Below are 27,916 nucleotides of genomic sequence, written 5' to 3' on the forward strand. Positions count from 1 at the left end.
ATCTTTTTACCTTATTATTTACTTAACTAAAAAGAACATTTCACCCATAAAATTTTTTAAATTTACAACTTTTAAATGCCAATCAATAACATATTAATCTATCTAAAAATAGTCGCTAACCCACACTTTATTTAGTTGGTCAGGTTGCTGTTGATTTTTCTACTGCATTATTTTTTAATTGAAATTCTCAGAGGTTAAAACTAAATTTATAAAGTTTCTTTGATTATTTTAATATAATTTATATTATTTAATATAAAAATAACTTTTTAAAAAATTTTAATCGGGTTTCAAAATCTTCCTTTGCAATAGTTTTTTTTTTTCATTTTTTTTAAATTTAAACTTTATAAATTTACATTCAAAGTAAAGCTGTCACTTTAGGACAAGAACCGTGAACTTTGTCAGCTGTGAAATCATGCAAGGTACAATTATTCCACTCTATCATTTGTTTAAATCCTTACAAAAAAAATTTTACGACATGATCGTAATATAACGTTTTTGTTGGAGTAATAACAATAATAATAATAATAATATGCCTCTGTCACTTTCACTTCACATCATCGTCCTTTACCTTTAGCTTTTTCTTCATTCGCTTTCTATTTGCGTCATTTTCTTTTTCCTTTTGTTTTTTCAAAAAAGAAAAACAAAAACAGAAACAGTTTACAAGAAGCTCAAAAGAGGGGTTTCTTCTGTTTTCCTTCACTTTGAAAACCCAGATTTCTTCATAACCTAGTTCATATTTGGTACTTTTTAAGGTACCCTCTTTTTCTCTCTTGATTTTTTTTTGGTGGGTATTTGTTTATTTATTTATTTATTGGACTATGGTTTGTGTTTTTAGCTGATGCAATCATAAAAGCAGAAACTTTCTTTCTTTTTGGTTTGGGTTTTTCTTTTCTTTTTTGAGGTTTTAAAGTATTTTTCTTTTCTGGGTAATTTCTATTTTAGGATGAAAAGTTTCAATTTTTTTTGGGACCATTGATATATTTGAATTGGGGTTTATCATTTCTTTTTATGAGGTTTGAGGTTTTAGGAGTTAGATGTAGAGATTTTTATTCTTTTTGCTATGATTGATTATCAGGTCAGATTTGTGTATTATTGTGAGCATAATTTTAGGTTTAAAAGTGTTAAAAAAATAATTATACTACTTCATGTTTTTTAGGGTCTTCTTCTGAAATTCTTTCAGGTTTTGTTGCTAACAATGAACACTTGCGTGCTTTGTTTTATGATTTTCGCACTCTATTATTGCTTTTTGGGAATAATCTTGACTTCACCAGTTTAGGACCGTGGAAACGTGGCTGCATTTAGATTAAATGCCAAAAGATAAAGTGTGAACTGTGAAGCTTGTAATTAACAGCATTTTCTTTGCACTTCTTTCCATGATTCACATTTTATTCTTCTATTGTAGAGCTTACTGATTGTCATTCCTGTTGAGTGTGAGTGTGAGTGTGTGCGTGTTAGATGTATGATATTACGTGGTAAACGTATGAGGGATATCCACTTTTAAAATAATACAATTAATATTACATTCTCTGCCTATGTTATCCTAAAATAAGAGTTGTTGGCTATTATACTATTGTTTTGTCCTCTGCATTTTCATTATTTTTCTATTTTATTTTTGACATCTATAGCAATTAGGTTCTTTTATCTCTCTGGATAGACCATAATGTTATACTGTTTTACTCATTACATTGCTCAAATGAATGAATGCAGTCTGGAATAGCAGATTTTTGGTGAATCCTAGTTGAAGTGGCATATTGGAGTGGAAAGTTGCTTAAGTGCACTCCTGTGTTCCATTGTTTTTCCTCCAAAGATGGGAATCTGATATGCCTTCTGCTTTGGTTCAAGTCTTGAGTGGATTGCTGTGTGCTTCAATAATTTCTGTGGTTTAATTTTGTTGACATTTGACCATGCTTGATTTTTGATAAGCATGTAGAGTTCCATACTTTCATGAAAATCTTACAATAGATTACTGGCAACCTTATTGTGTCAATAGAAAATAGCTAATACGGGTGCGCTTTGTTGTGTGGCCGGTGGGCCACATGGAACAAAATCATCAACAAGCAGAAGGGACTGTTCCATGGATCATGATGAACCACATTGGAGGACAAACTCTAGCTTTTCACCTCCTCCATTGAGGATTTTGGACTGTAGGTTACATTCAGATGGTTTGCCACATGGGTCGCATGGTGCAGGTTTACATGGTTCATCTCTATCCTCAAATAGCAAGGGTAGCAGAAGCAGGGTGGGCAGTGAAGGTTACATCAATCATCACCATTCTGTATCTGATGGTTCACTCTCTTATTCTGGTAGCCCATCTGATAGTGCTCAGGCACCACGATGGACTTCACCCATTCAAATGTTCAATCCAGAGGAGCTCCCCGCCCCTAATGTTGGAGGTAATCTTAAGTTGATATTTCTTCTGTTATCAAATGGCATGTCCTGCTTAAATTTAATTGTTACTTTTCTTGCAGATTGAAGCATATAATCATATGTCATATGCCATTTTCTGTCTTAATTGTGGTCAATTAGTTGTTGCATGTTTTATTTCATTTTCTTTTATCTTTTCCCAGCTTAACAGAATGCCAAATATCATGATACTTTCTTTTAGTCAACTAATTTTTATATAATCATAGTAATTATCTTCTCTGAAATGAAGGGCGCATGAAAGTTCTGATACCTATAATTGTAGAATGTCAGAATAGCTGAGTGCCATGATATCATTGATTCTTGGAAGTCTTTAGTTTCTGCAAGCCATAATGCAGTGAATCCTTTAACTGTTCATTACTTATTATTTATCATGATTACCCTTATCTTCTCTGTCTTAGCATTCATGATTTCTATTTCATATGTTTTGCCTTATTGTACCGTTTTTAATTTTATGATTTTCTTAATAGCATGTGTCTTGTCATTTAGTGAGTTGTTCAAGAATGTATGAGCACAAAATTGGAAAATGATCTGTGCTCCAAAATTAGAGCATAGATGGAATACTAGGTTGATTTCTCATGGTGATGATGTATTCTTATTCATCTGAATTAATACCTTGTTAGAATTATAACTATCTATCCAAATTGAAAGAATGTCTAAAAGGTCTTTTAGACTGGCATATAATGTCTCTTCAAATATTTTCTACTTCTGTGAGTGAAAATAATTTCATCATTCCTACCGAGGATATATTTAAAATGTTAATCCTCTGGTTCAGCCTTGAGATTTGAGATAGCCAGCATTACAGATTTCATTAAACAATTTGAGAGGTCCCCTATTAGTGATTACTTTTTGGGCATTGAGCTTGTCTGCCACCTATGGTGTAGCCAATGCTCCTTCATGATGAGTTTCTTTTGCTTCTGAGTTTCGTAGGACAAAAATTAAATAAACACAAGCTGCCACTTTTGCTGGCAGAATCACCTCAGTTGACCAAATCCTAGCTGGTAGTTCACCATAATGTGTTTTATTTCCCAGCTTCTGTGTGGCAGTGATGGTGGCTGGGGTTAAGCAGTGAAATGCATATATCTATTTATTTATTGGTTTTTGGGATATGCTGATTCACCCTTCAAGAGCGTTACTTTAGTGTTGTTAGTTGAGGCTAGCCTGATTCAGCCCTTTGGGATGGTTGCATAAATTGGATGCTCTCAGAGCTTGGATCATGCTGTTGTGCTTATTAATTAAATGCTTTTACAAATTGCACTGATTAGTTGTTCCTCTTAGAACACAACTGTAAAATGGTGATTATAATATGTTGATCATGCTGCTAAAACTTGAAACATTTTGTGAAATTGCAAAAGTGATGAGTGTCTTCAGAGCAGTGACTTGTAGTGTGAAGATGAAACTGTAGTTCACCAAAATGTAGGAAGTGAGGGATGTCTCACTATCTTTTTTTCCTTATATCCTTAATCAAATTCACTAGTTCTCTTTCTCTCCCTCTTTTAGATGGTCCTTTCCCTGAATTTTATACCAATCAACCAAAATAAAGTTCATTATATATGATTTCGGATGGAGTAATTGTATTTTCTTTATTCAGATTTAACTATTATTAGCAGTTTCGTTTGTATAGATTTTGTATTATTTGCACTATCATATGTTTTCTTTCTTAACCTAATTTTAATTATCAGGACCTATGCCCCAGACCTCTTGGTTCCCTCGCTTCACTGAGGTGATTTGTGTTTCAACTTGCTGGTTTTTGTATCAGTTAAATAAGAAAAAGTTTGTCATTAAGCATTTTCCCCATATTTGTGTTGTTCTTGCAGAGGGGATATGTTGTTAAAGCAACTGCAGCATCTCCCAGCTTTGGATCCCCTTCCTCACTCTCTGAGTCTAGTCGGTGCGAATCTGCTAGCAAGCTGCCCTTCTCTTTTCCCAACCGCAACTTCTCTGGTCGACGTTCTTACATGACAAAAGCTGTTTACCCACTAGTGTTTCGCAACCCTGTCTCAGATTCTGAAGGCTTTGGTGATGCTGACATTAACAGTATTGGCAAGTTGACACCTAGTGAGGATCGCTTATCACCATTTCACTGGCATGAAACCGGTTCTAGTGTTGAGCGCAAGTTTCACAAAACCCTTTCTGAACTTCAAAGGTCTGAAGCATCTCCAGACCCCAGTGCTAGCTCTAGAAGAGAAGGTTTTAGGTGGAGCAGTGCTAGCAGTTATGATCTGGCGTTAGATGGAGAAAAGTTTGACATGGTGGAGCATGCGGATGTAGAGAGCCTGAGGTCCCCTATTGGTCCTGTGGTTGACCACAAGTGTGGAGTTTGTGGAAAACTTTTGTGGCAGAAGTCCCCATGGAGTTCACATCGAATAATCAGAGGTGGTGACATGCCAATTGCTGGTGTTCTACCCTGCAGCCACATATTCCACGCTGAATGCTTGGAGCAAGTTACCCCCAAGTCCCAGATTCATGATCCTCCCTGCCCTTTGTGCCTCAAAACAATTGGAGCACTGGAAGAATCTGCATCAGTTTCAGAACCTTTGCAAGTTGCTTTAAGATCTTTGCGAACGAGCAGGGGTGCCATGATTTCTGAAGACCAAGAAGATGATGAAGTCTCAAATCATATCAAGGAAAAATTAAGGAGAACCTGGCCTCAACTGGCCCCACGATGGAACAACCATGGTTCTTCGATAAAAAATCATCTTAAGAAGCATTTCACGTTTAAAGGAAAAGTATGCAAAGATATATTCAGCACAAAGGCATTCCAGAGGATTGGATCATCTTCTTCTAGCAGGGAAACGGTTCAGCGCCGAGTGTCTATTCAGTAGTTCCAGATATGTAATTCACTTGCAAACAGATAGATTTAGTCATTTTGTGAACTCTGTCTCCTTCCAATATGTAATCTTTTTTAGTCTGGTTATGTTTTCTCAATATAGTAGTAAGAACATCTCGATTGTCTTATTGCTTAATCACAACATGAGTTGCAAGCAAGTCTACTCAGGTTTTACAGTGCAACATACAGGAAGTTTTGCGGGGATGAATTAACAAATTGTAGTGCTGACCTTGAAAATTACAGGTTTATTCTTTAAATTGGAAAGTGTTCCATTTTTGTGTTTGCACTGCAGATATAGGAATGGTGGTGTTTGCTTTGACAGTGCAACATTTGTAATTTGGTTTCTAGGCAATAAGGTCATTGTAATTGACAAGGTTAGCTATAGCTTTCTTACTTTACAATTATATGCTTAATAGAGTCTGTTTTCTGGGGCCATACTTATCTAAAGCAATAGTTGAATGACAAGCACAAGACATTTAGCTGCTCTATACTTGAAACTAGAATACCATTTAGTTCATGATCCATTGCTTATTGAAGACAATAAAAAGTATAAAACCTAAATATCATGGCTCCACTGGATGTCAGTTTTCAGTGCATGCCAGTATTGAGAGATTGCTGTTTGAATTATGCACTCACATGTTGTTCTCTGTTAAAAAATATTGTGCACGCCGGCCGCAAACTTGAAGTGGCCTATACAAACACAAGTGAACAGGAAATTCTAGTGCACTCTCCATCATATCGATCAGTGGTTTCCACAACAAAAGTTACCATCTTGTTTTCGTGTGAATTGTACGTGCAAAGGGTAGTCAACTAGGTCGTGGGGCTTTTCTTTTCATCTTATTCTATTGCTTGAACAACTTGGCCATGTGATCCCATGTGCAATTTGGTGTATAAACTTTCAACTAACTTAGATATATGCCATGGCCTGCTTTGATTTGTTGTTATTATTCCCTGGGACTTAATATCTGTTGTGGGGTTTCTTTCTCCTTTGTTTTGTGGCCTATTCAAACCACCATGATCTGGTTGTTAGTTCTCTTAAATAAAAACAATGTTCTTCAGTACTCTGGAATTTGATCAGTGATGTCTTAAGAAAGAATTGAATAAAAAATTTGCAATCTTATTGCTTGTTTTCTTCAATAGAATCAAAATTGAGAATAGATTTTTTTAACTTTGTACTCTGAGGAGTGATGGATGGTAATCTTTTAATTAGGTAGAACTCATCCAAATGGAATCTACTTTTAAGCAATTTGTAAAATTTTTTTTAACCATAAGTGGTCTATTGCTAACATAAGGGGAAAAGTTTGTATACGTGAAGATTTGAACTTTGGACTTATTAGATGTCATCTCTTAAGTGACTGCATGAATTAACTGAATAAAGCTTTAGGTTTGAAGAATTTGAATTTCTTTTAGAATATGTGATTTTAAATTCCCAAGCTTATCTAGGCAGAAGACAGTTGGCTAGTTGCTGTTGGGAGGACAACGGTAAAAAAGAAAACAAAAGGCATCTAACTGTTTCGCTTTATTTGCATTAATCTTCCATTTGATAAACAAAAAGTATTCATCAATCATGAACAGCTGCACGAGTGATTGGCTGATTGCCTTTATTTAATGTATTCAATGATTAATACTCCAAGAAATCCAAATGAGATTTTTTGCATGATATCCTACCATTCAAACGGCAACGGAAATTTGTAGGAAAAATCCAGCTTTGTTTTGGAATATTAACAGACACATGCCTGTAATGCCCAACAAAAACAGGTTCAATTTTAAATATCAGTTCTTTCAAGCTGTAAAGATTATAATAAGCTTCATATTCTTCAAAGGGAATTGCAGCATGGCCAGATACAGCTAAGATGGATAAAAGTAAAGAGAATGAAATGAAAGTGTAATGAGAAAGGAAATGAAGAAAAGATATACATTCCATTATCTTCAGTCACTGAGATGGACGGTTTGCCACATGCACAACACGTTGATTGTGACATATCATAGCCTATATTCGATACAGTGTAGGGAGACTAGCTTGAGCATATAGTTTCACATGGCATTCTTCCTGCTCTGATAATGAAAAACTGATGAGATTTTTTCATAGGAATTTTGTTTCATTGAATCTTCATGTAAGACTTGAAGGGGAATTGAAGATTACTGACAATTTTAAGTCAAGTTAAACATATTTAAACATTAATCCAAGATTGACATGACTGATAAACTTAGACAGCATTAAAAGGTATACCCCTCTGCATCTGTATAAGCACTTGGTGTAGAGTTTTTTTGACAGATACTTCAAATGGACTTTGAAAAGCTACCATTATTTGCCAGGAGCATGAGAAGATACAGATGACAATCCTTTAAAGTAATAGAAACCGTTTTTCTGTTTCGCAGTTACAAGTTCCAACCAATGCTGATCCGGGTAAAATTAGAAGTATTGACCTTGTGTGTATGATGTCTTCCAATCCAACTTTGCATCCAAATGAGTGTCATGGCTCCTCCAAAGTATAGACATAGATGTCATTCAAATTTGCTGATGAAATGCACCATGATTTTTCTCTTCTATTCTTCCAATTGTGATTGGTGAAGTGATATCCAAACCATAGAAAATTCAACTACATGCTGCACAAGAAGCTGGAACAATATCAGACCAGTATTGCAAAAAGTACCTTATATGACAACTCTATTTTTTTGGTTCCCTTGTAAAATCATGACAGCACCTTCTCTTATCAGCATAAAATTAGAGATTCAAATCATTTTATCGGCAGGATCATCTTGCATCCTTTTTATCCTTCCTACTGTCATGGGTACCCAATCACTTCTTTGATAAATTTCTTTCAAATTACTTTAATCGTTTGCCACAATATTCACATCCCGAAAGGATTCCTCAGAATCTTTAATTGTAAGCCAGTAATGTGCATAAAATATTGTAATAAAATGTTGAGGACATCAACGGATGCAGAAAATCATTTCCCTTACTCTTCTCAGGTTCAAGTCCAAGAGGAAAGTCAACAAGAACAAGGGTCCAAGCCATTAGAGGACTTTTTTTACAGGTTAATAATACATTATTTTCTTCTTTTCCATATGAAGCGTGCAAAAGTAACTCTAACATCATTTCAAATGTCTTTCAAAAGATAAGGGTGCCAATTATTCCTTTTTATATGAAAAAAAAAACCCTTAAACCTTGGTATCCTCTACACATCACCTTCCTCCGATAACCCCTACCCCCCCCCCCCCCCCCCCCATCAGTCTGTCCTTAGACACACACATCTATAAATAGAACTTCATCTCATCAGCTCTTCCTTACCTTATTTCTCTTTGACTCTCTTCTCCAAGTGAAGTTGATTTTCAAAGTTAACTGTAGCATTTGTAAGAGCAACAACATCATTTCTCTTATATATATATTGCACCAATTTTCATTCCCAAACTTATCAGAGACCTTCTATGTCAGTTCATCTAAAAAATGTTGATATTTGAATGTTAATTGGTTTTGCAGAAAATGGATTTTCTTGGAATTTTTCTTGTATCTTCTCTTGCCATGATGAAGACAATTCATGGATATGAAGGTGGATGGTCTGATGCTCACGCTACCTTCTATGGGGGAGGTGATGCTTCTGGTACAATGGGTGAGAACTAAACCATGCAAAAGTATTCATTATTATCTGTCCCACTGCAAGATTCCTTTCTCAGCTTTTTTTCAAATGTTGTAGGGGGAGCATGTGGCTATGGAAATCTTTACAGCCAAGGTTACGGCACAAGCACTGCTGCATTGAGTACTGCTCTATTCAACCAAGGGCTGACTTGTGGAGCATGCTTTGAGATCAAATGTGTCGATGACAATAGGCGGTGTCTCCCAGGATCCATCATAGTCACAGCAACAAACTTCTGCCCTCCAAACAATGCTCTCCCAAATAATGCAGGAGGGTGGTGTAACCCTCCTTTAAGGCACTTTGATCTCTCCCAGCCTGTTTTCCAACATATTGCTCTTTATAAAGCAGGAATAGTGCCTGTTCAATACAGAAGGTAAGAAACACAAAAACCAATTTACTTTTCAGTCTAACATAGCCTACAACCTCGAGATTGTCAAGTTTGAAAATCGTGTTTGAATTAACAGTCATGTCAGTTTTGCTATATAATTAACTAGTCTAAGTCAAAATGGTCAATAATTCAATTCATTTATGGTATGGTTTTGTTGGCGGAGGACATTCTAAATGGTATCCTTTCAATTGCAGGGTTGCTTGTAGGAAATCTGGTGGGATCAGGTTTACTATAAATGGCCATTCTTACTTCAACCTTGTGCTGATAACCAATGTTGGAGGTGCTGGAGATGTGGTGTCTGTCTCCATCAAAGGGTCTACGACTGGTTGGCAAGTGATGTCTCGCAATTGGGGCCAAAACTGGCAGAGCAACTCTTACATGGATGGTCAAGCTCTCTCTTTTAAGGTCACAACAAGTGATGGCCGCTCTGTCATCTCCAACAATGTGGCTCCTCCCAATTGGGCATTTGGCCAAACTTACACAGGAGGACAATTCTAATTGTTTCATCGATCAATCCAAAACTAACCAAAACCACATTAAAAATTTGAGTCATCCCAAGAAGTCCAAGTCCCTAAGGCTATTAACCAAGTATTTTTTTTTTTCTAGTTATATGTATCTGATATATAAATATTATTATTATTATAGTGCTATAGGATTGTCATAGAAGGTCAAAGTTGTCATCATGGGGTCCTTTTAAAAATGCCCTGCATGCTGCTCTTATTGTGTTTCTTTTTCTGTTTTTTCTTCTACCAAAAGTTTTGGGGATGAATGTTTGTGGTGGATCGATGGGAAAGATTCATCAGAAATTGATAGAAGTTTGTGTGAATTTGGTCTCTATGGGGCATATAGAGCCCTATTCAATCATTAGACTCAAAGTTTAAGAGTATTCTTAGTTGTTGTCTGAGGTTAAGTATTTCTATGGCTTTTCCAGCCAGGATTAGCAGTTTTCATGTAATCTTTTGGAGTGGAATGTACTTTAAATAAAGAGAGTGAGCTCCTCTCTTTGTTACTGATGTTTGAATATTCAAGAAGACTCTGAGAGGATAATTTCTTATGAATTCATTAAGTTTGATGTAAATAAGTCTGGCTTGGATTAATCTCTAAAGAGGATGTATCGGATAAAATTGAAAAACTTCTTTCACCTTAAAGAAAAAAAAGAGAAAGATATCATTAGAATTCTATTTTTATAAAATTTACCCTTGCTAATGATATAGCCTGCATTTTCTGTGAAGTTCAGTTGATAAGTCCATCATTTGCTTGCGTAAATTTTTTCAATGATCGCATCAACCTTGAGTGAATAACGACTTTAATGTGTCAATTAAGTGTTAGGGACAAGTGAGAATCTTAAAAGCAAAGAATTAAGTTGCTTTCTTGTCTTTCATTCTCTTCTTTTCTTGTTCATATACCCATGAAGTTATACCAGAACAAAATGCTCAAACCAGCAATGGATGGCAGAGATTTGTCCATGAAGAAAGATTATCTCCAATCAACATCAATATCCACCTCTATATGGTTGTTTTATAATTCAATTTTGAAGTTGTTTTCGAGTTTAAGATACAAGAATTGCCTGTAAATGAAAGGTGTTCTTTATTGGTTTTAGAAGACACTTGCAAAGAAGTTGCTGAATACATTGCTTAAATCACACATTCTAAAGATGTGAAGAAACGGGCGTGAAGCTGCTTATAAAAAAAGCGACCTTCCGTTCCTTATGTTTATACCTTTCTCGGCCTTTTGGCTAAGATCAAGTGTAATATCTGTTCTTATCAGTTTAATATCTGATACGTAGGCCATTGGCCTGCATGATATTAAATTTATTTTTTGAGGTGGAGGGCCCAATACAGTAGCTTGCTGCTGGGTTTCTCAAGCGTCGCCAAAGCGTTGCACTCTAGCTTTGGCCTGGCGCACCCTACCCAATCTGAGTTGATGTATTTATATGTAGTGTTGTATAATATTTAAGTGTGGAGTCTATATATCATGGGTACGGGTTTTAACTTTAGCCAGTATGGTGGAGTAGCCAGGGAACTCCAAAGTAGGGGATTACCTTTTATTTCTGCGAACATTTTTCAAAAACATTCAGTAACCACCAAAGTAGGGGAATTACCTTTTGTTTCTGCGAACATTTTTCAAAAACATTCAGTAACCAGAACTAGCGGAAAACTATTAACGTCTGGTTAGAATCCCGTCTTTTACAATGGATGCAACATGTTAACTAATTCTGTTGTTCACGCAGTGTTTTGTTTAATGGGCCTTGTATTTATAGGTTTACCATGGACCCAAATTCTCTAGTTAGAAACTCATGGGCCTTTATATTTGTATGGTTTACTAGGGGGCCTTCATATGGGTTTGTCAAATATTGGCTAGTCCCGTTTCTATAATTAAAATTTTGATCTAAGTAATGCCCATGATAAAATCATCCAAAATTTCAGTGCTGATCTTTCGACATGTTGAAATTCAAAATTACTTGGGTATTGAGTCAATTCCATCAACATCTGGAAGGAAAATTAGAGCCCAAAAGGTGCATGAAATTGGAAGGACAGTAAGGTATTATTTGACTAAGAATGTATGCCAAGAAGATCTTGCTGCTGAGATGGCAGCAATGATTTGGTTTTATTGAATAATTTATTTTTCAGTGTTTTTAGTCTAAAAGAGCCTTTAAACAGCCAACAAATACACAACATATTTTTCAACGTCTAATACGAAACTGATTAAAACACAGGTTTATCTTTTATTGTAAAAGAAAAGTAAAGGATGTCCGCCATCACCCTATTCACGGTGGTCGGCACAGAAAACGCCCCCATAACCACCACTGTTGCCTCTAGCTATCACTCACCGTCCCCGTCATCGCCGCCGTCATGGCTTAGCAAAGCTACAATAGCCGCCATCATTGCTTTCTCATCAAAATTCTCGTTATTACCATCTGCTTCGAGGAAAACAGCAACCAATTTATCCCCAGCTTCTTTGGTTGCAACCATTCGATCCTTCTCTCTCACAAGCATTGTTCGTTCTCTCTCCTTCGTTTCCAGTGCAGCTCGATCGGCACTTAACAACTCTTCCATGAGCCTTGTCTTCTCTCTTTCCTTTGTCAATTCAGCTTCCGCGACACGTACGATAGCCTTATCGACTGCATCCAGTGGATCCTGTTTGAACAAATTTCTATTTTTAAAAATGATAAAAAAATAAAAAAGCTAGAGAGTTTGATGGACGTGCAGCAATAATTAATTTAAGTACAAAGTAGTAAAAGACACTGAAGCCGCCATGTTCAACAGAATTTATTAGTTAATAAATTTGATCGACTAGAAATGAAAAAAGAAATACCTATCCAAACTTGAAGTGAATTATCAGTTATAGAAAGAGAAATGAGAAATCTGACCATTAAAGCTGAAGAAGATCGGACACAGTGATCAGGGACAGTTGCAATCGAAAGAAAGGAAGAAGAGAAAGCTAAACACAATCCTCGGAAGGCAAAAAAGGTCTATAGATATTAATACGAGGTCTGAAACAGCTGTTGATGGGGCCCAGTTTCTCTTACGACCACTTTCAGGTTCCTAGACAAGATCGCGAGTTCCATCGGATGGTACTACAGTTTTACATAGACGGTGAAATTGACCGTGACAAATTAAAAAAATAATAATAATTATATTAAATGAATGATATTAAAATTAATATTTAAATTTAATTAAAAGTGCGATGAATTCAATTAGTAAAAATATCATTAAATCCAAATGAGTACGTAGTTAAAAAAAAAATTTGTCAGAGAATCATAGTAATATCAATCATCAAATGCAAGAGAAATAGATTTGTCTGCACACCTTCTAAATCGTTTCCAACCCACCACCTCTAAAAACTGCCGTCATACTATTTGAATTTTCTGAACGAAAAGTGACAATGGTTAAGATTACGTCGTATTCGATTTAATATTTTTAGATAATATAAAGAATTATAAATTTTTAAATTTTAATTTAAATTTAAATTCAATTTTTATACGATTTGACATGAAATAAATTATCGTGCTGAATAGGATACAAGGAACTCTGCTGAGCCATTGAATTTATAGAGGTAGAAGGATCCCTCCTGTCATTTTCTTCTAGAAAGAGGAGGCCAAAATTGCTATTATCGAGTTGGGGTCTTGACTTTGGCTCTCTATCACTTCCCAGCCTCACTTCGTCTTTCTCTCTTTGTGTTTCCTTTTGGTGGTTTGGGGTGTAGATGGGATTTGAGTATATCCAAAAGAAAAAGGACAATTTTGACCATTTTCTATGATTCCTTTCACACCTATTTTCCAAAATGCTAATCTGGAAACGAAAAAGGAAATTCCTATTCAAACCTGAATTGAATAATCAGTTCTAGAAAGAGAAATGAGTAATCTGACCATTCAAGCTAAAGAAGATTGAACACAGTTGCCATAAAAAAAAATTTAAAAAAAGGGTAGAAGAGAGAGAGCTAGAGCATAATCGTTGAAAAGGCAAAAGGGGACTATAGATATTAATACGTGCCTTGACAGTTGAAACAGTTGTTGGTGGGGGCCAATTTCTCTTACTACCACTTTTAGGGGAGACAGGCAAAGGATCACGAGTTCCATCCGACGTGGAGCTACTTAGTCAGGAAATAGATTTGTCAGCTTACTCAAAATCATATCAGACATCTAAATCGTTTCGATCCCACTACCTCTAAAAACTGCTGTCAAACTATCTGAACTATCACAATTGGCAAAGCCAACGAACAATTATATTTGAATAGCTAGAATCAACGTCTGAATATGGCCTAAGTTCAAATTTTCTTTTTTTCTTGCCATTCTTCTTTCATTATTTTTTTTTAAATCGTAAATTTAAAAGGGTAATAACGCTTCGCTAAAATCAAGAATCATAATTAAAGAATTCAAACATATATGTAGCAACAGTTAATCACACTAACAAGTTCACTTACAAATCATAAATATAGGCACATGCATCGAGCAAAGCAAGAGAATAATAAACACGTGAAACCCACATTAGAATTTGAGTCCATAGGAAACAATCCCAAAGTTTTATTCTCATCATTGGGCTTTTGTTTATATAAAAAATATTTACTAACGTTAAAATTTAAATTTATTAAATATTATTATTAAGAATAATTGTATGCGAATTAAATTTCAATTTTTTAATAAAAAATACATGTTTCTGTCATCCTTAGATTTTGTGCTTTGAAAGTAGTGACCAATTAGGGTACTATCCACATTCACATAAATAAATAATAATAAATTTTAAGAATGAAAACAACAATAACAACAAAACAATGCAATTTGAATTGATCGATAATATTTATGTGTTAATAGTTTATTAGCAAGAGGCTTTTGTGGCAAGAATATCATAAAAGATAAGAAATTATTGCCAAATATCACATGGAGACAAACGAATTATAGGAAACTCCAATGCCATATTGTGTTTTATGCAATGATAATTGGACAAAAGCATTAAGATTGCAACTTACAACAATCGTTAATATCCATTAAATTCAATTTCCAAATAAGTATAATGAGCTAACAAAGATAAACTTTGACCTTATCATGACTGTTTGATAGGAAGTGCCCAACTCATGAAATTCATCATCATTGAAGTTGTAAAAATACTTTATCAAAATATAGATTAAAAAAAAGGTTGGTTCCATGACTTCTACACATGAATGTTTTTCCTTTTTCTTTTCTCCACTGTGCTAAAAGATCAAAAGAAATGAAGTCAAGATGAGAGTATACATCTAGGAAGGCTACTTGATTGGTTTCAATATATTCTTGTTTAATTAGGGAGGATTAATTTTTATTTTTCCAACTTTACCTCGGATATATATTTTTTGTTTGTTCAACAATTCATTATTTTCATAAAGAAATCTTCCTTCTAATCTTCATCTTTTTTCCATTTCATATTTGATTTAAAACGACCAATTAAGAAAAAAAAAAGCAAACTTTAATTTTTAATATGTTATATATCAAACATTTAATTGTTGAATATTTAACAATTTTTAATTTCAAAAAACAACAAATTAATATAAAAGTTTAAAAATGTTGTTTATTGAAAATGAAAAGAAAAGACCTAAATTTTAGAATAATAACCAAAAAAAAAAGGGAAAAATAAACAAAAGAAATGGTGTAGAGAGTAAAACCTTTTTTTATAGCTTGAACATTAATTTAAAAATTATGAGGCCATGAATAAAACAAAAAAATGTTAATTATAAATTAGATAAATTAAACCAAGAACCTATATGAAGATGCCATTGGCTACCAAAGAAGACTAATTAAGGAGATTATTCAGTCAAATAGATCATATTTCAGAGATGATTTTGTAGTTTTGTCCAAACATTTTTCAGGATTTTCAGTAATCCTCCCTTCGGATCCTGTGGGCTTACAGATCATGACTTATAAACGAGTTAAGTTAATGAGTTATTCGTATTTGAGTAACAAAAATTTGAGTTCTGCTTATTTATTATCAAATCGAGTTTAAATTCAAATTATTTGAATAATAAATTAAATCGAGTTTAAAAAATTAATATTTGACTTAAAAGATTTGTGAATTTATTAAAATTTTATTTTTAATACATACATAAATGATAAAAATATAATATTTAATATCAATAATTATAATTTTATAAAATTTATTAAATTGAGTCTAAGTAACTCAATTAATTTTATAAATCGAACTTAAACATAAAAAATATAATTTGAGTTGCTTAAATAGATTAAATTGCAAATCGACTTGATTCTATTATAATTTTTGATAAATCATTTGTGTCATATTGATTGCATCAAGTTTTTTATTAAAAATAAAAATACTAATAAAATAAAAATACTTCGACTAAATGATAAAAAGAAATGCTCTCGATTGTTTAATATTTTTTTCTTTTAATTTGATACTTAACTCTTTCAATTCCTTTCCCGCTTGCATTCAAGCGATAAAGAAATTGAAAGAATTGAGAATCAAAAATATTGGAGAGCCTGATACAAAGAAAAGAATGAAAAATGCATGAGAGGGTTGTTGAGAGAAGGAAGACACTAGGAAAGAGAGGTGAAAGAATAGGATCCAATTAATTGAATTTATAGAGGCAGAAGGTAAGCGTTGTTGCGGAAGTGATCCCTCCTGTCATTTTCTTCTAGTAAGAGTAGGCCTAAGACGAGGCCAAAATTATTAATTGGGTAAGAGTTGTTGCGGAAGCCACCCCTCCTGTCATTTTCTTCTAGCAAGAGTAAACCTAAGACGAGGCCAAAATTCTTAATTATTGATATGAAATTAAACGTAATAAGTTAAATATGATATAAAATAATATGAATAAAAAATATAAAAATAATATGATTTAAAATTTTAATAATAATCATAAATATATTTATTAAAGTAAAAAATATATATTTTATATATTTATATTGATATAAATTATGATATATGATTTTTATATAAAATATAATATAAATACATAAATTATTAATATTTTATATAATATAAATATATAAATTATCAAATCTGAAGACTCGGCTCTCTTTCGCTTTACAGCCTGGCTTCGTCTTTCGTTCTTTGTTTCTCCTATTGGTGGTTTGGGAGTGTGGTTGAGATTGGAGTAATCCAAAAGAAAAAGGACAATCTTGACGCAAATTAAAAAACAGAGTCTGATGATCCTGGTATTCATGGGTGCCATTTTCCATGATTCCTTTCACACCTATTTTCCCAAATGCTAATCTAGAAGGAGCACGTGGGTTGGATAAGTTGAAATCGGCCTTTATTGTGGCCTGCTAACTGAAGAAAATAGGTAAGAATGATGAGACTATTCTAAGGATTATAGACTAAAGCAGCCAATATTTTATTTTATTTTAGGGAAGAGGGGATTGAAATTTTCTTTTTTTGGAGAAAAAGAAGCTCTGGTCAGGATATAGAAAAAGAAGTTGAAAGCTCTGTGACTTATATTTTTGAGGAATTTAGAATAACTATTATTCTCCAGAAGTTTTCTATAAATTCCATGTAAATATTATAAGAATAGAACTAACAAAAAAGTTTATTTTCCACAAACATTGCTAACTAGCTGCTAGTGTCACGGTTTAAAAAAAAAATTATAAATTTTATATCAGTTATTTATTAGAGTTGATTTTAAAATATATGATTCACATTATTTTTTTATTATAAAAAAATTTTTATGAAATAAAATTATGAAATAAAAAAAATCAAAATAAATAATATCTTATAAAAATATAAATCGTAATAATTAGTTTAATTTGATACGTCTAACGAGTGTATGTCTTTGTATCAAAGCTAGTTCGTAGGATAAAAACAATATGCCACCGTTGTGTACTAACGTTGATATAAGGATATAAAAATTTATATTATTTTTTTTATGAATCATCTTTTATAAAAATAATATATCATAATAATATAAACTGTAATAATTTAAATTGATTTATAATATCGAATAAGTATATATTTAAAATTTGAAATCACGAACCTAAAAGTTTCCTTATCCACTCGTGACAATATCAGCTATCATTTGACTCAAACACATCAAATTACTGAGACTCTAAACTGAATACTTGTACCATTACTATTTGCTGCCACAAGAGGCAGTGACGGTTTCTTATTGATTAATGGTAACAAGTTACAACACATCACCCTAATGATTATGACATCCACCAACGTGACCACCGCCATATCCTCAGTTGCCGTCGCCATTAGCAGCGCTGCCACTGCTACAGAAAGATTGAACTTGGTTCGCAGAAATAATATTGTTCTTTTCAAGATTGAGATTATTCATTCCTTCCAAAACTTCACCCATAGTCTGCAGATAATTGTTCTCTGCTTCAGCCGCAACCAGAAAATCGTCGACCATTTTTTCCATGCCTCTATTCGCTGAAAACATTAGCTTGTTCACTCTCTTAATACTCTTCATTTTTTTTACTTCCATTTAACTGCGAGTTCCTTCGCGCGTAGCCACCTCGCCATGCGTCTTGTCTCGGCCTTTTTCCTTGCCAATTCAACTTCCACAATCTCAAGAAAAATTTCAGCATCCTGCTTGGGGCAAGCAAAATAATATTCCAAACCATTACTGCTAAATTTATATTTAAAAAACAAAGAAAAAAACACGAACAAATAAATCTATTGAATAGATATCTAACGAGAAATTTGAGTTTTTTTGGCTAGTAGAAAATTTTGGATTTATTTGCTTAATTGATTTATAGCCAAAGTTAAGACGGCATTAGATCATGATAATTTGATTCATTAATTGATGTATATTTTTATTTTAATCAATAAAATTTATCAACAATAAATTAATGCAATTGGTAAGAATTGCTCTTTTCTACTTAGGTACTCGAGTACTCGACCAACTGGCTTGATATTTAATTTTTATACTTCTTTTAAATTTTACATTTGATGCAAAATTATATAAAAGTTAAAATGAAATAGTTTTAAATTTTAAGTAATAATATTAAATTTTAAATAATTATTTTAAATTTTTTTTGTAAAAAAGTTTTAATGAGAAGGTGTCATTTTTCGATCATAGGATTTTATAATCGAATTTAAAAATTAAAAAAATTTGCATTTTACTTTTATCACTTATATTTCGCTTAAAAAATAATATTATAAAAGAATTAAATTATAAAAAATTAATTTCAAATAAATAAATATGAATTTATTTTTATATAAAATAACAATTTTAGAATTAGCACAGCATTTTAATCATTTGACTTTATTCATAAATTAAAAAGATAAAAAAAAGCACAACAAAATCAACAATTAAAAGTAATCCTATACAATCTTTTCTATATAAATAAATAAAATTAACAAACTAATGCCTAAATAATTAAATCAATAATTTTTACCTTCAATTGTCAAAATACTTCAAAAGACTCAGTATTGTGCTATGCCAATTTTCTTCCTCTGCTACAACATCAATAAATTGTTAAAGAATTTTTATAAAATCTATGCTTACACTCTAAAACAAATAAAATATTTAAAGTTTTCATAAAAATTTCAAAAACAAAAAAGGTATTCTAATTTTTTAATACGTAGATGCACAGATTATAAAAAATTATACATCTCTTATATAAAAAAGTTTAAAAAAATATAATAAAAAATTTTGTGCATATCACAGGTTAAAAATCCATTTCTTTGCAACCATAAAGGTTAAAAAAATATAGAAATATTTTAACATTGAGATCATAGTTAACAAATAAATTACCTTATAATGTATGAAATATTTGATCTTTTTTAAATTTAAAAATAATCAAATAATGAAGAACTATTATAAAATCTCTAAAATAAAAATTATATTTTAAAATTTCAAATTTCAAATGACATATGTTTAAATTATTAAGAAATCTATTTTACAATATCACTATATTTGAGATTTTTAATTTTAAAAATTATATATTTATATTATTAATAAATTTATTTTAAAAGATAATATATGGCTATATTAAAAAATGTTAAATTGAAAAAGATACATATTTAAATTATTTGGAAATGCATTTTTAAAAAACAATATTTTTAAATTAGATTTTATTGCTAACAATTTAAAAATAATTGAATTCATCTTCTACTTAAATTTGAAAGTTTTGGATAATTCAATAAATTTAAATATATATTTTTGATAAATATATTAAAATTAGAAAATATCTTACCTGTTATTACAAAAGAGAAATTTTAAAATATTTCCTATATGTTGAAAAAAAAAACTATTTGAGTTTTCACGTAAATAAATCTTATCAAATTTATATATATTATAATATAATATTATATGTATGATTAAAAAAATTTATGATTATATGATTAGGTATCCAAATTTTATTTTTGTCAAATAATTTACATCATTGATTAATATTATTATTCAAAATGCTACCACCACAAATATTGATCAATGTCATGATATCATTGATTATTTTTTGTCACATCAACTTACACCAACAAAATCAGTGTGAAGAAAAATGCTTGATGAACATGAAGTTTGAATACCTAATTTTGGATTTTTTTAATATAAGCACCAAATCATAAAAAGGTAGTATAATTTAGGGGTTAAATCACACATTAACCTTAAAAAAAAAAGAAAAAAAACTTAAACTAAAAGATAAAGATCAGAAATGCTCCCAATTGCTTAGTTTTTTCTTTTAATTTGATACTTAGCTCTTTCAATTTCTTTCTCAAGTTGTCTCCAAGCGAGAAAGAAATTGAAAGAATTGAGAATAAAAAATATTGGACAGCCTAATAAGAAGAAAAGAGTGAAAAATGCATGAGAGGTTTGCCGAGAGGAGGAAGGTGTTAGGAAAGAGAGGTGAAGAATAGAATACAAGGAGCTCCTGCGAAACCATTGAATTTATAGAGGGTAGGAGCTGTTGGGGCAAAAGCGACCCCTTCTCTCATTTTCTTCTAGTAAGAGGAGGCCTAAGACAAGGCCGAAATTGTTAATTATCGAGTTGGGTTCTTGACTTCGGCTCTTTCTCTTCACGGCCTGACTTCATCTTTCTTTCTTTGTGTTTCCCTTTGGTGGTGTTGATGGGATTTGAGTAATCCAAAAGAAAAAGCACAATCTTGATGCAAATTAAAAAACAGAGTCTGATGCTCCTGGTATTCATGGGTGCCATTTTCCATGATTCCTTTCACTCCTATTTTCCCAAATGCCAACCTAGGAGGAGCATGTGGGTTGGAGAAGTACAAATGGGCCTTTATTGTGGCCTGTTAACTAAAGAAAATAGGTAAGAACGATGAGACTATTATAGGGATTATAGACTAAAGCCACCAGTATCTTATTTTAATTTAGGGAAGAGGGAATTAAATTTTTTTTTTTTAAACAAAAGAGGCTCTAATCCGAATATATAAGAAGAAATTATAGGTGTTATATTTTATTTAAATTTTTTTTATTATTTGAGTTTTTGTTTAAAGGTTAGTTTGCATATCTCTTTTAATTTTATAAAGATTTGAATTCAAAATTTTCCAATAAAAAATAATTGATTGATAAAATATTTAAGTTCTCTAAAAATTTTTTTAATTATTTGATATCATAATACTTTTAAAAGAATATAAAACATAAAAATAAAAATACATATTTCAATAGTTTGTATATGATTTTCATTTACTCTAATTTTTTTACTATTACTTGAATTTAATTCTGGCGTTGGAAAATATATATTTATATATCATTTTTTTGAAGATTCTCCGAAGATATTGGTGGAGTTTCTCACTTTAAGAAAAATTTTGAGAAAATGTCACTCCAAAACCTCCAAAAGTTTTCTATTTTTGATTTAAATAATAATTTTTGAATAACTATTATTCTCCAAAAGTTTTCTATAAATTCCATGTAAATATTATAGGAATAGAACTCAACACAAAGTTTCCTTTCCTCAAACACAGCTAGCTCGCAGCTACAATTTGACTTAAAACACAACAAATCACCAAGACTCTAACCTGAATGCTTGCACCATTATTATTTGCCGCCACCAGAGGCAGTCACAGTTTCTTATTGATTAATGGAAACAAGCTACAACATATCACCCTAATGATTACGGAGTCCACCACCGTGACCACCGCCATATCCTCAGTTGCTGTTGCCATTAGCAGCGCTGCCACTGCTACAGAAAGATTGAACTTGGTTCGCAGATATAATATTGTTTTCTTCAAGATTGAGATTATTCACGCCTTCCATAACTTCCCCCATAGTCTGATGATAATTGTTCTCTGCTTCAGCCGCAACCAGAAAATCGTCGACCATTTTTTCCATGCGTCTATTTACTGCAAACATTAGCTTGTTCACTCTCTTAATCCTCTTCATTTCCTTTTTCTTCCATTTAACTGCGAGCTCCTTCGCGCGTAGCCACCTCGCCATGCGTCTTGTCTCGGCCTTTTTCCTTGCCAATTCAGCTCCCGCAATCTCAAGAAAAATTTCAGCATCCTGATTTTGGGGCAAGCAAAATAAAATTCAAAACCGTTACTAATAAATTTATATTTAAAAAACAAAGAATAAAGCACGAACAAATAAATCTATTGAATAGATATCTAAGGAGAATTTGGGTTTTTTTTTTTTGGCTAGTGGAAAATTTTTGATTTATTTGCTTAATTGATTTATAGCCACATTAGATCATGACCATTTAATTTACTAATTGATGTATATTTTTGTTTTAACGAACAAAATTTATCAACAAAAAATTAGCGCAATTGGTAAAAATTACTTTTTTTTATCTAAAAGTCGTTGATAATCTTTTATAAAAATTATCTTGATTGTACGATATATAATTATTATTTTTAAATTATAAGATATGATACATTGTTTTAACTTATAAAATTAAATAATTTATTTTTAATTTTTAGGTTACGAGTTACTACACATCTTATTTTAACATAAAAAAATTAAAAAATTAATCTACTTCAAATTTTTCGTATAAAAAAAATATATACGGTAATTCTCTCTTCTCCAACTAAAAAAAAGTGCATTTGGTAACCTATTTTGGTAAAAAACTAACGCGTATTTCGGATTGAATTTTCAGTTGTTTTTCCTTCAATGGAACGAAATAATTTAAAATTGTTTCAGAATTTATTTTTGTTGAGTAATTCGTTTTGTGAATATTTAAAAAATTCCAAAAAAATTCAAGAAATTCCCTCCCTTTCAAATCTCAAACTTTTTTGTTAGTATCTTCTTCTATGTTTCAAAACTCAAAAAAAAAAAAAAAGAAATTGAAATTCCCTCCCTTTAAAATTTAGAAATAAATTAAGTAGAAACAGTACTCTACCATTAACCAATTTACACAAGCAATTCCTTCGCATATAATTGGTTCTTTCAAATAAAATTTTAATGTGTTAATTTGATGAAATTGATGTAAATGATGTTGGACAATGAAATTAAAAATAATGATGGTGATAAAATTAAATGATATTAGATATTATAACAATAAAATTAACATTAATAATAAAATATATATGTAAATAAAATCTAACGAGGTTAAAATTAGAAAATCTATTACCATTATTGAAAAATGTCTTTATTTTATTTTCACACTAAAACAAACTATTATTCTATATAAAATAATCAACTACCTTAAAATTTAATATACCACTTTACCCTTTTCTTTCTAGTATAAGATTAAAAAAACACCGGACTAAATTACACATCCGAGTGCGATGCAATGGATAAAAAAAAAAAAAACCTGGATTCCATCGTACCTCCTCTAAACCACTCTTAAATATATAAAATGAAAAGCATAAAGCAAGTAGCCTGCAAAAAATAACCAAAAGAACTCTTAAATACCAAAAATAATTTGTTACATTAGAACTATTTTGTTTTTATTTTTTAATCTATCTTTAAAATCTCTCATGTCCTCTAAACTTACTTTGATTATTTGTAAGTAAAAATGTTTATAAATCAGATGAAATTCGAATCGAATCCTTGCGTCCTATTAATAAATTATATATTTATCTAAAATTAGTGATATATTTACATAAAAAGAACGTTACATCACACCAAACAATAGACACGATTGAATCCAAATAAGACCCAAGTGACTTTTTTGCTCAATCACACCGGTCGATGTGTTCGGATAACATGAGCTGTGGTGCATTGGGGTGTCTGGCCCACACCAACACATCTATTGCGCCTCGAACCGTGGCTACCCTACAGTGCGGAAGCCTATCATGCAACCTGAGCTAACTCAAGTTGGCATTATAGAAGTCTAGACTCATACTTAATTATAAGATTATCCCCATTTTGACCTTTGGTTGACAATCAACATGTCACTGCCAACGACAAGATGAAAACCATCGACATTACCTGTCCCCAACTCATCGGAAGCAGGATGATTTTGTAGATTACATGGGTATTTTTGTCTCGTCTTATAGATCTACACAAACAACTAAAATTTTATGAATGGTGCAAGGACAAAATGATCTTTAAATCAATAATCATATCTTTGCCTACTCGGAGTAGTTTTTGTAAAAAATTGCAGAAAAAAAAAAGTTATTTCAGAAGTTTTTTAAAAAAGTATATCATAACCGCCAAAAACAATCTAAATCTACAAATTAATTCCAGATCGACCAAAAACACCTGAATATATATATATATATCAAAGATTGAAACAAAGAAAGAAAATCGTTACTCCAATCAGAATAACCAAACGCAAAAGATTGGAATAGTTACAAAATTATAGATAGCAGCCTTACCATGGGCACTACAAAAATATTCAAAGATCAAAGAGTTTAAAGCTACCTTAGAGAGAGAGAGAGAGAGAGAGAGAGAGAGAGAGAGAGGAGCTTAAATGGGGGGGCGTGCGGTGAGAAGATATTTATAGGTAATTTTTCTCTCTTCTTTTTTTTTTTTTTTGGTGGGGGGAGGGAAGGTGCAAGGAAATAGCAAACTCTATCAAGCCGGTTTGCCGAGTTGATTTTCATAACACCCAGCAGCAGCTGGTTTTGGTTTTGGTTTTGGTTCCACAGGATAGGATAATAAACCAAGGCTTACTTGGGAATCCATCCTTTTTCGGTTTATTGGTTTTGTAACGAAAAGTTGTTTTGTCGCCTCTTCAACGGTTTTTTTTTAGATTGGATTTTATTAGCTCAAGCTGATGTTTATATCGATCAATCATCGAAGACAAAAAAGATTTATTGATAAAATATTTCATCGATAGAATCCTTGATTCCATCCATAATAGTCATAATTAATGAAATTTTTAACAGAAAAATTTTGCTCGAAGCATTTGAAGAGTAACCATGTCACTATTTTGATAGAAGATTTAATTTTTATCTAAAAGAGTTAAAATTTTATTTTATCAGATGTAATTGTTGTAAATTGAGGAATTAATTAGTAATTTAATGCTAAGCTATACCACATATGTTAATTTGATACATACAAAATAAAAATCCGTAATTAGTACTTAAATTTCACTTTTTTTAAGCACGTTGTCTCACATACTAATTATGCTATCATCAAGCTGAAGTAATCTAAAGTTAGCCGATAAATTATGACACGTGGCTAAAAAATGCCATGTTAGTTTTTTAATATTTTTATTTTTAAAACTAAAAAAAAAAAAAAAATGGAACCAAGGAGATTTAGAGGATGGAAAGGGAAAAGAGAGCCAGGAGATTCACTGTCGTTTGGCCCTTCCCCTATCCCTTCCTTCCACTCGCTCTCCCTTGCTCCCTTTTCTTTTTAAAATTTTTTTCATTTCAATTTCAAGAAAGAATAGATTTTTTAAAAAATTATAATTTTTCTTAATTTTTAATTGTAAAAATATTTTTTTAAATGAATTTTTAATTTAAATTTTTTTAAAAAATAAAATTAAAAATATATAGCACGTGCCAATTTTTATTGATAAATTGTTACCATGCCAACATTTTGACCATGTAATGAACGAGACGATGTGCTTGAAAGGAATTAAAGTTTGAATATATGATTATGGATTTTTGTTTCTAGGTACTACACGTTGCTTGTCTTTTTTAAGCCTTGTTAATGTGTCAATTGTTTGTACAATATGGTTTATCTACATCGTAGCCCTTTTTTTTTTTTAATAAAATAAAATTACTTTCCCTCTTAAAAGGTGTTAAATATGACTTTTTTTTTTTTTTAAATTCCATTATGTGATCTCTAAATGAGACATGAAACATATTTGAAAAAAATCATTGAAACCTAAAATTTGTAATTCTTAATGTTATTGGTATATAAAACAATAAGTTATTTTTATTTTCTTGTGAGAAAATAACTAGATTTGGGATCAAATGATCAAAATAATGTTTCTCACGTAAGTTTGATCAGTGGCCAAATCATGATTTCTTCGGTAGGATTAGCGTTGTAAATAAATTGAATATGAATGAACGAATATATATATGTAATTTATTCATTTATTTTTGTAGATATTCAAACTCGATTTATGTTTGGTAAAAAAATTACTTTGTATTTAAGTTTAGTTCATTTAAATGATAAAATGTTTACGCTCGTTCGTATTTTTTTTATACTTTATTCAATTACGTTAAATAAACCAATTCGTAAACATGTTCGTGAATATTAAGTGAATATATTCATGAATATATATAAATGAATATAATCATAAATAATAAATAAATTTAAACAAACAAATCATAAACAAATCCAAACGAATATCAACGAATCTTAAAATAAGATTAGGATAAAACATAAAAATATAATTTTGTTAGTATTATTATAAACGAACAATAAATAAACAACAAATGAATGAGTTTTAAACAAACTTTAAACAAGTTTGTTCACGAATATAAACGAACCAAATAGATCTCTATTTGTGTTCAGTTCATTTAATAAATTAATTTAAAAATAATATTCAAGATTATTTGTTAAATTTAATAAACGAATATAAACAAACAAAAATCAAATATATTCATGAATAATTAATTAAAAATTCTATTCGTTTATACCCCATAAGTGAGATCAACAAAGTTATACTAATACTTTTTTTTTCAAATTTTCAATTTATTTTTTATTTTTAAAATTTCCAAAGCTATGTTCTTATTTTTCTAAGACTCAAATTCCTTGCTCTTTATTTCAAAATTTGTTTTTCATTTTTTTTTAAATTTTTTGATATTAAAAATCATGGAACATCAATTATATAAAAATTTTAAAATTTAGTATAAAATGAGCTAATGCCAATTTTTTTTATGAATTTTCATGAATGTTAAAATGGGACATATGTACAAAAATAACAAAAAAAAAGTACTTTCATAATACAAAAATGTAAAAATTTACAATCTTTCATACACAATCTTAAAATAATAACAATATCATTATACCAAAAAAAGCTTAAGATTCAAATAATAAAAAGAAAATATTCGATGTAAAGATATGCTGTTACAATTACTATGATGAGTTTCCATATTTTCAAACTATTATTAAATACATCTCTTTTAGTATATTTAATTGAACAGTCATTCATCAAATCATGCATCAAACCAAGTTGATTTCATTTATTTACACAATATATTCTTTACTATTTTCATTATTAAAAATTTTCTTTTTATCTTGTACTTACAACTAACGAATTCAACATTAATTTCAATAGTAAAAAAAAGCCGATAAATAATTTTTTCTCCATATTATTTTTTATTAACTATATATTGATCCCTAAATTTTGTCTATATTATTACATTGATTCTTAATTTTCTTTTTCAATAAGATCAATTGAAAATTTACCTTAAAGTAATACATTCATTATAAAGAAATTTAAAATTTACTCAAATATGATAAACATATTATTAAAAATTTAAAAATTTCGGTGGGGTTGACTGACCCCACTACTCATGCTGTGGCTACGCCACTGGTTTTGATGAAAAACTAGGCAAATGTATTAGTAATTAAAAATGGAAAACAAAATTGATTGGTCCTTTAATTTTCTAATCCTCCACGATTCATCTATTTGAAGTAGAAGATCAAACAAAGGTGGAAAAATTATGGATGTTTTATTTTTCAAATGTAGCTATGTTGATTGTATAGATTAGTCCTTAGATGAAATATTCCTAGAAAAAAAAGGTTATCTAAAAAATATCAAAAAGCCAATCAAGCAACACATTATTATTGTTAGTGTAAAGTGTAAACCCAATTAATAGTTATCCTAATATCATTAACTATAATTATCAATTTTTATGTCAAAAAATTCAAAAAATTGAAAGTGATCAAAGTTAAACATAAAATATGAAA

General features: G+C 30.9%; 2 protein-coding genes, 2 long non-coding RNA genes and 1 other non-coding gene across 9 annotated transcripts; 3 read left to right on the forward strand and 2 right to left on the reverse strand.

Annotated features, from left to right (window-relative positions):
* The first annotated feature begins 519 nt into the window (after positions 1 to 519).
* LOC111295003 (uncharacterized) lies at positions 520 to 5,409 on the forward strand. Of its 4 annotated transcripts, none has more exons than XM_022888327.2 (4): positions 520 to 752; positions 1,708 to 2,393; positions 4,104 to 4,144; positions 4,239 to 5,409. In XM_022888327.2, exons 2-4 carry the CDS (start codon positions 2,075 to 2,077, stop codon positions 5,244 to 5,246), a joined length of 1,368 nt encoding a protein of 455 aa, XP_022744062.2. In that variant the 5' UTR covers positions 520 to 752; positions 1,708 to 2,074; the 3' UTR covers positions 5,247 to 5,409. The 4 variants fall into 4 exon arrangements, with proteins under 4 accessions (XP_022744062.2, XP_089599261.1, XP_089599262.1 ...); XM_022888329.2 differs by having other exon boundaries at positions 575 to 752; positions 1,991 to 2,393; XM_089743135.1 differs by lacking the exon at positions 4,104 to 4,144 and having other exon boundaries at positions 573 to 752.
* Positions 5,410 to 8,270: 2,861 nt separating this feature from the next.
* Positions 8,271 to 10,305, forward strand: LOC111293865 (expansin-A15). Of its 2 annotated transcripts, none has more exons than XM_089743137.1 (4): positions 8,271 to 8,289; positions 8,733 to 8,862; positions 8,947 to 9,259; positions 9,469 to 10,305. In XM_089743137.1, exons 2-4 carry the CDS (start codon positions 8,736 to 8,738, stop codon positions 9,770 to 9,772), a joined length of 744 nt encoding a protein of 247 aa, XP_089599263.1. In that variant the 5' UTR covers positions 8,271 to 8,289; positions 8,733 to 8,735; the 3' UTR covers positions 9,773 to 10,305. The 2 variants fall into 2 exon arrangements, with proteins under 2 accessions (XP_089599263.1, XP_022742627.2); XM_022886892.2 differs by lacking the exon at positions 8,271 to 8,289 and adding an exon at positions 8,488 to 8,605.
* Positions 10,306 to 10,988: 683 nt separating this feature from the next.
* LOC149514946 (U2 spliceosomal RNA) lies at positions 10,989 to 11,184 on the forward strand. Its single transcript, XR_016327896.1, has one exon. It is a non-coding gene; the product is annotated as a U2 spliceosomal RNA (small nuclear RNA).
* A 651-nt stretch (positions 11,185 to 11,835) lies between these two features.
* On the reverse strand, positions 11,836 to 13,528 carry LOC111295087 (uncharacterized). The gene is made up of 3 exons (XR_016327212.1): positions 13,084 to 13,528; positions 12,645 to 12,851; positions 11,836 to 12,411 (listed from the first exon to the last, which is right to left on the reverse strand). It is a non-coding gene; the product is annotated as an uncharacterized LOC111295087 (long non-coding RNA).
* An 8,045-nt stretch (positions 13,529 to 21,573) lies between these two features.
* LOC111294993 (uncharacterized) lies at positions 21,574 to 24,498 on the reverse strand. Its single transcript, XR_016327213.1, has 2 exons — positions 24,418 to 24,498; positions 21,574 to 22,159 (listed from the first exon to the last, which is right to left on the reverse strand). It is a non-coding gene; the product is annotated as an uncharacterized LOC111294993 (long non-coding RNA).
* Positions 24,499 to 27,916: the final 3,418 nt, after the last annotated feature.

This window comes from Durio zibethinus, chromosome 14, assembly GCF_047325235.1.
Source record: "Durio zibethinus cultivar Kanyao isolate XHJ-2024 chromosome 14, ASM4732523v1, whole genome shotgun sequence".
NCBI lineage: Eukaryota > Viridiplantae > Streptophyta > Magnoliopsida > Malvales > Malvaceae > Durio > Durio zibethinus.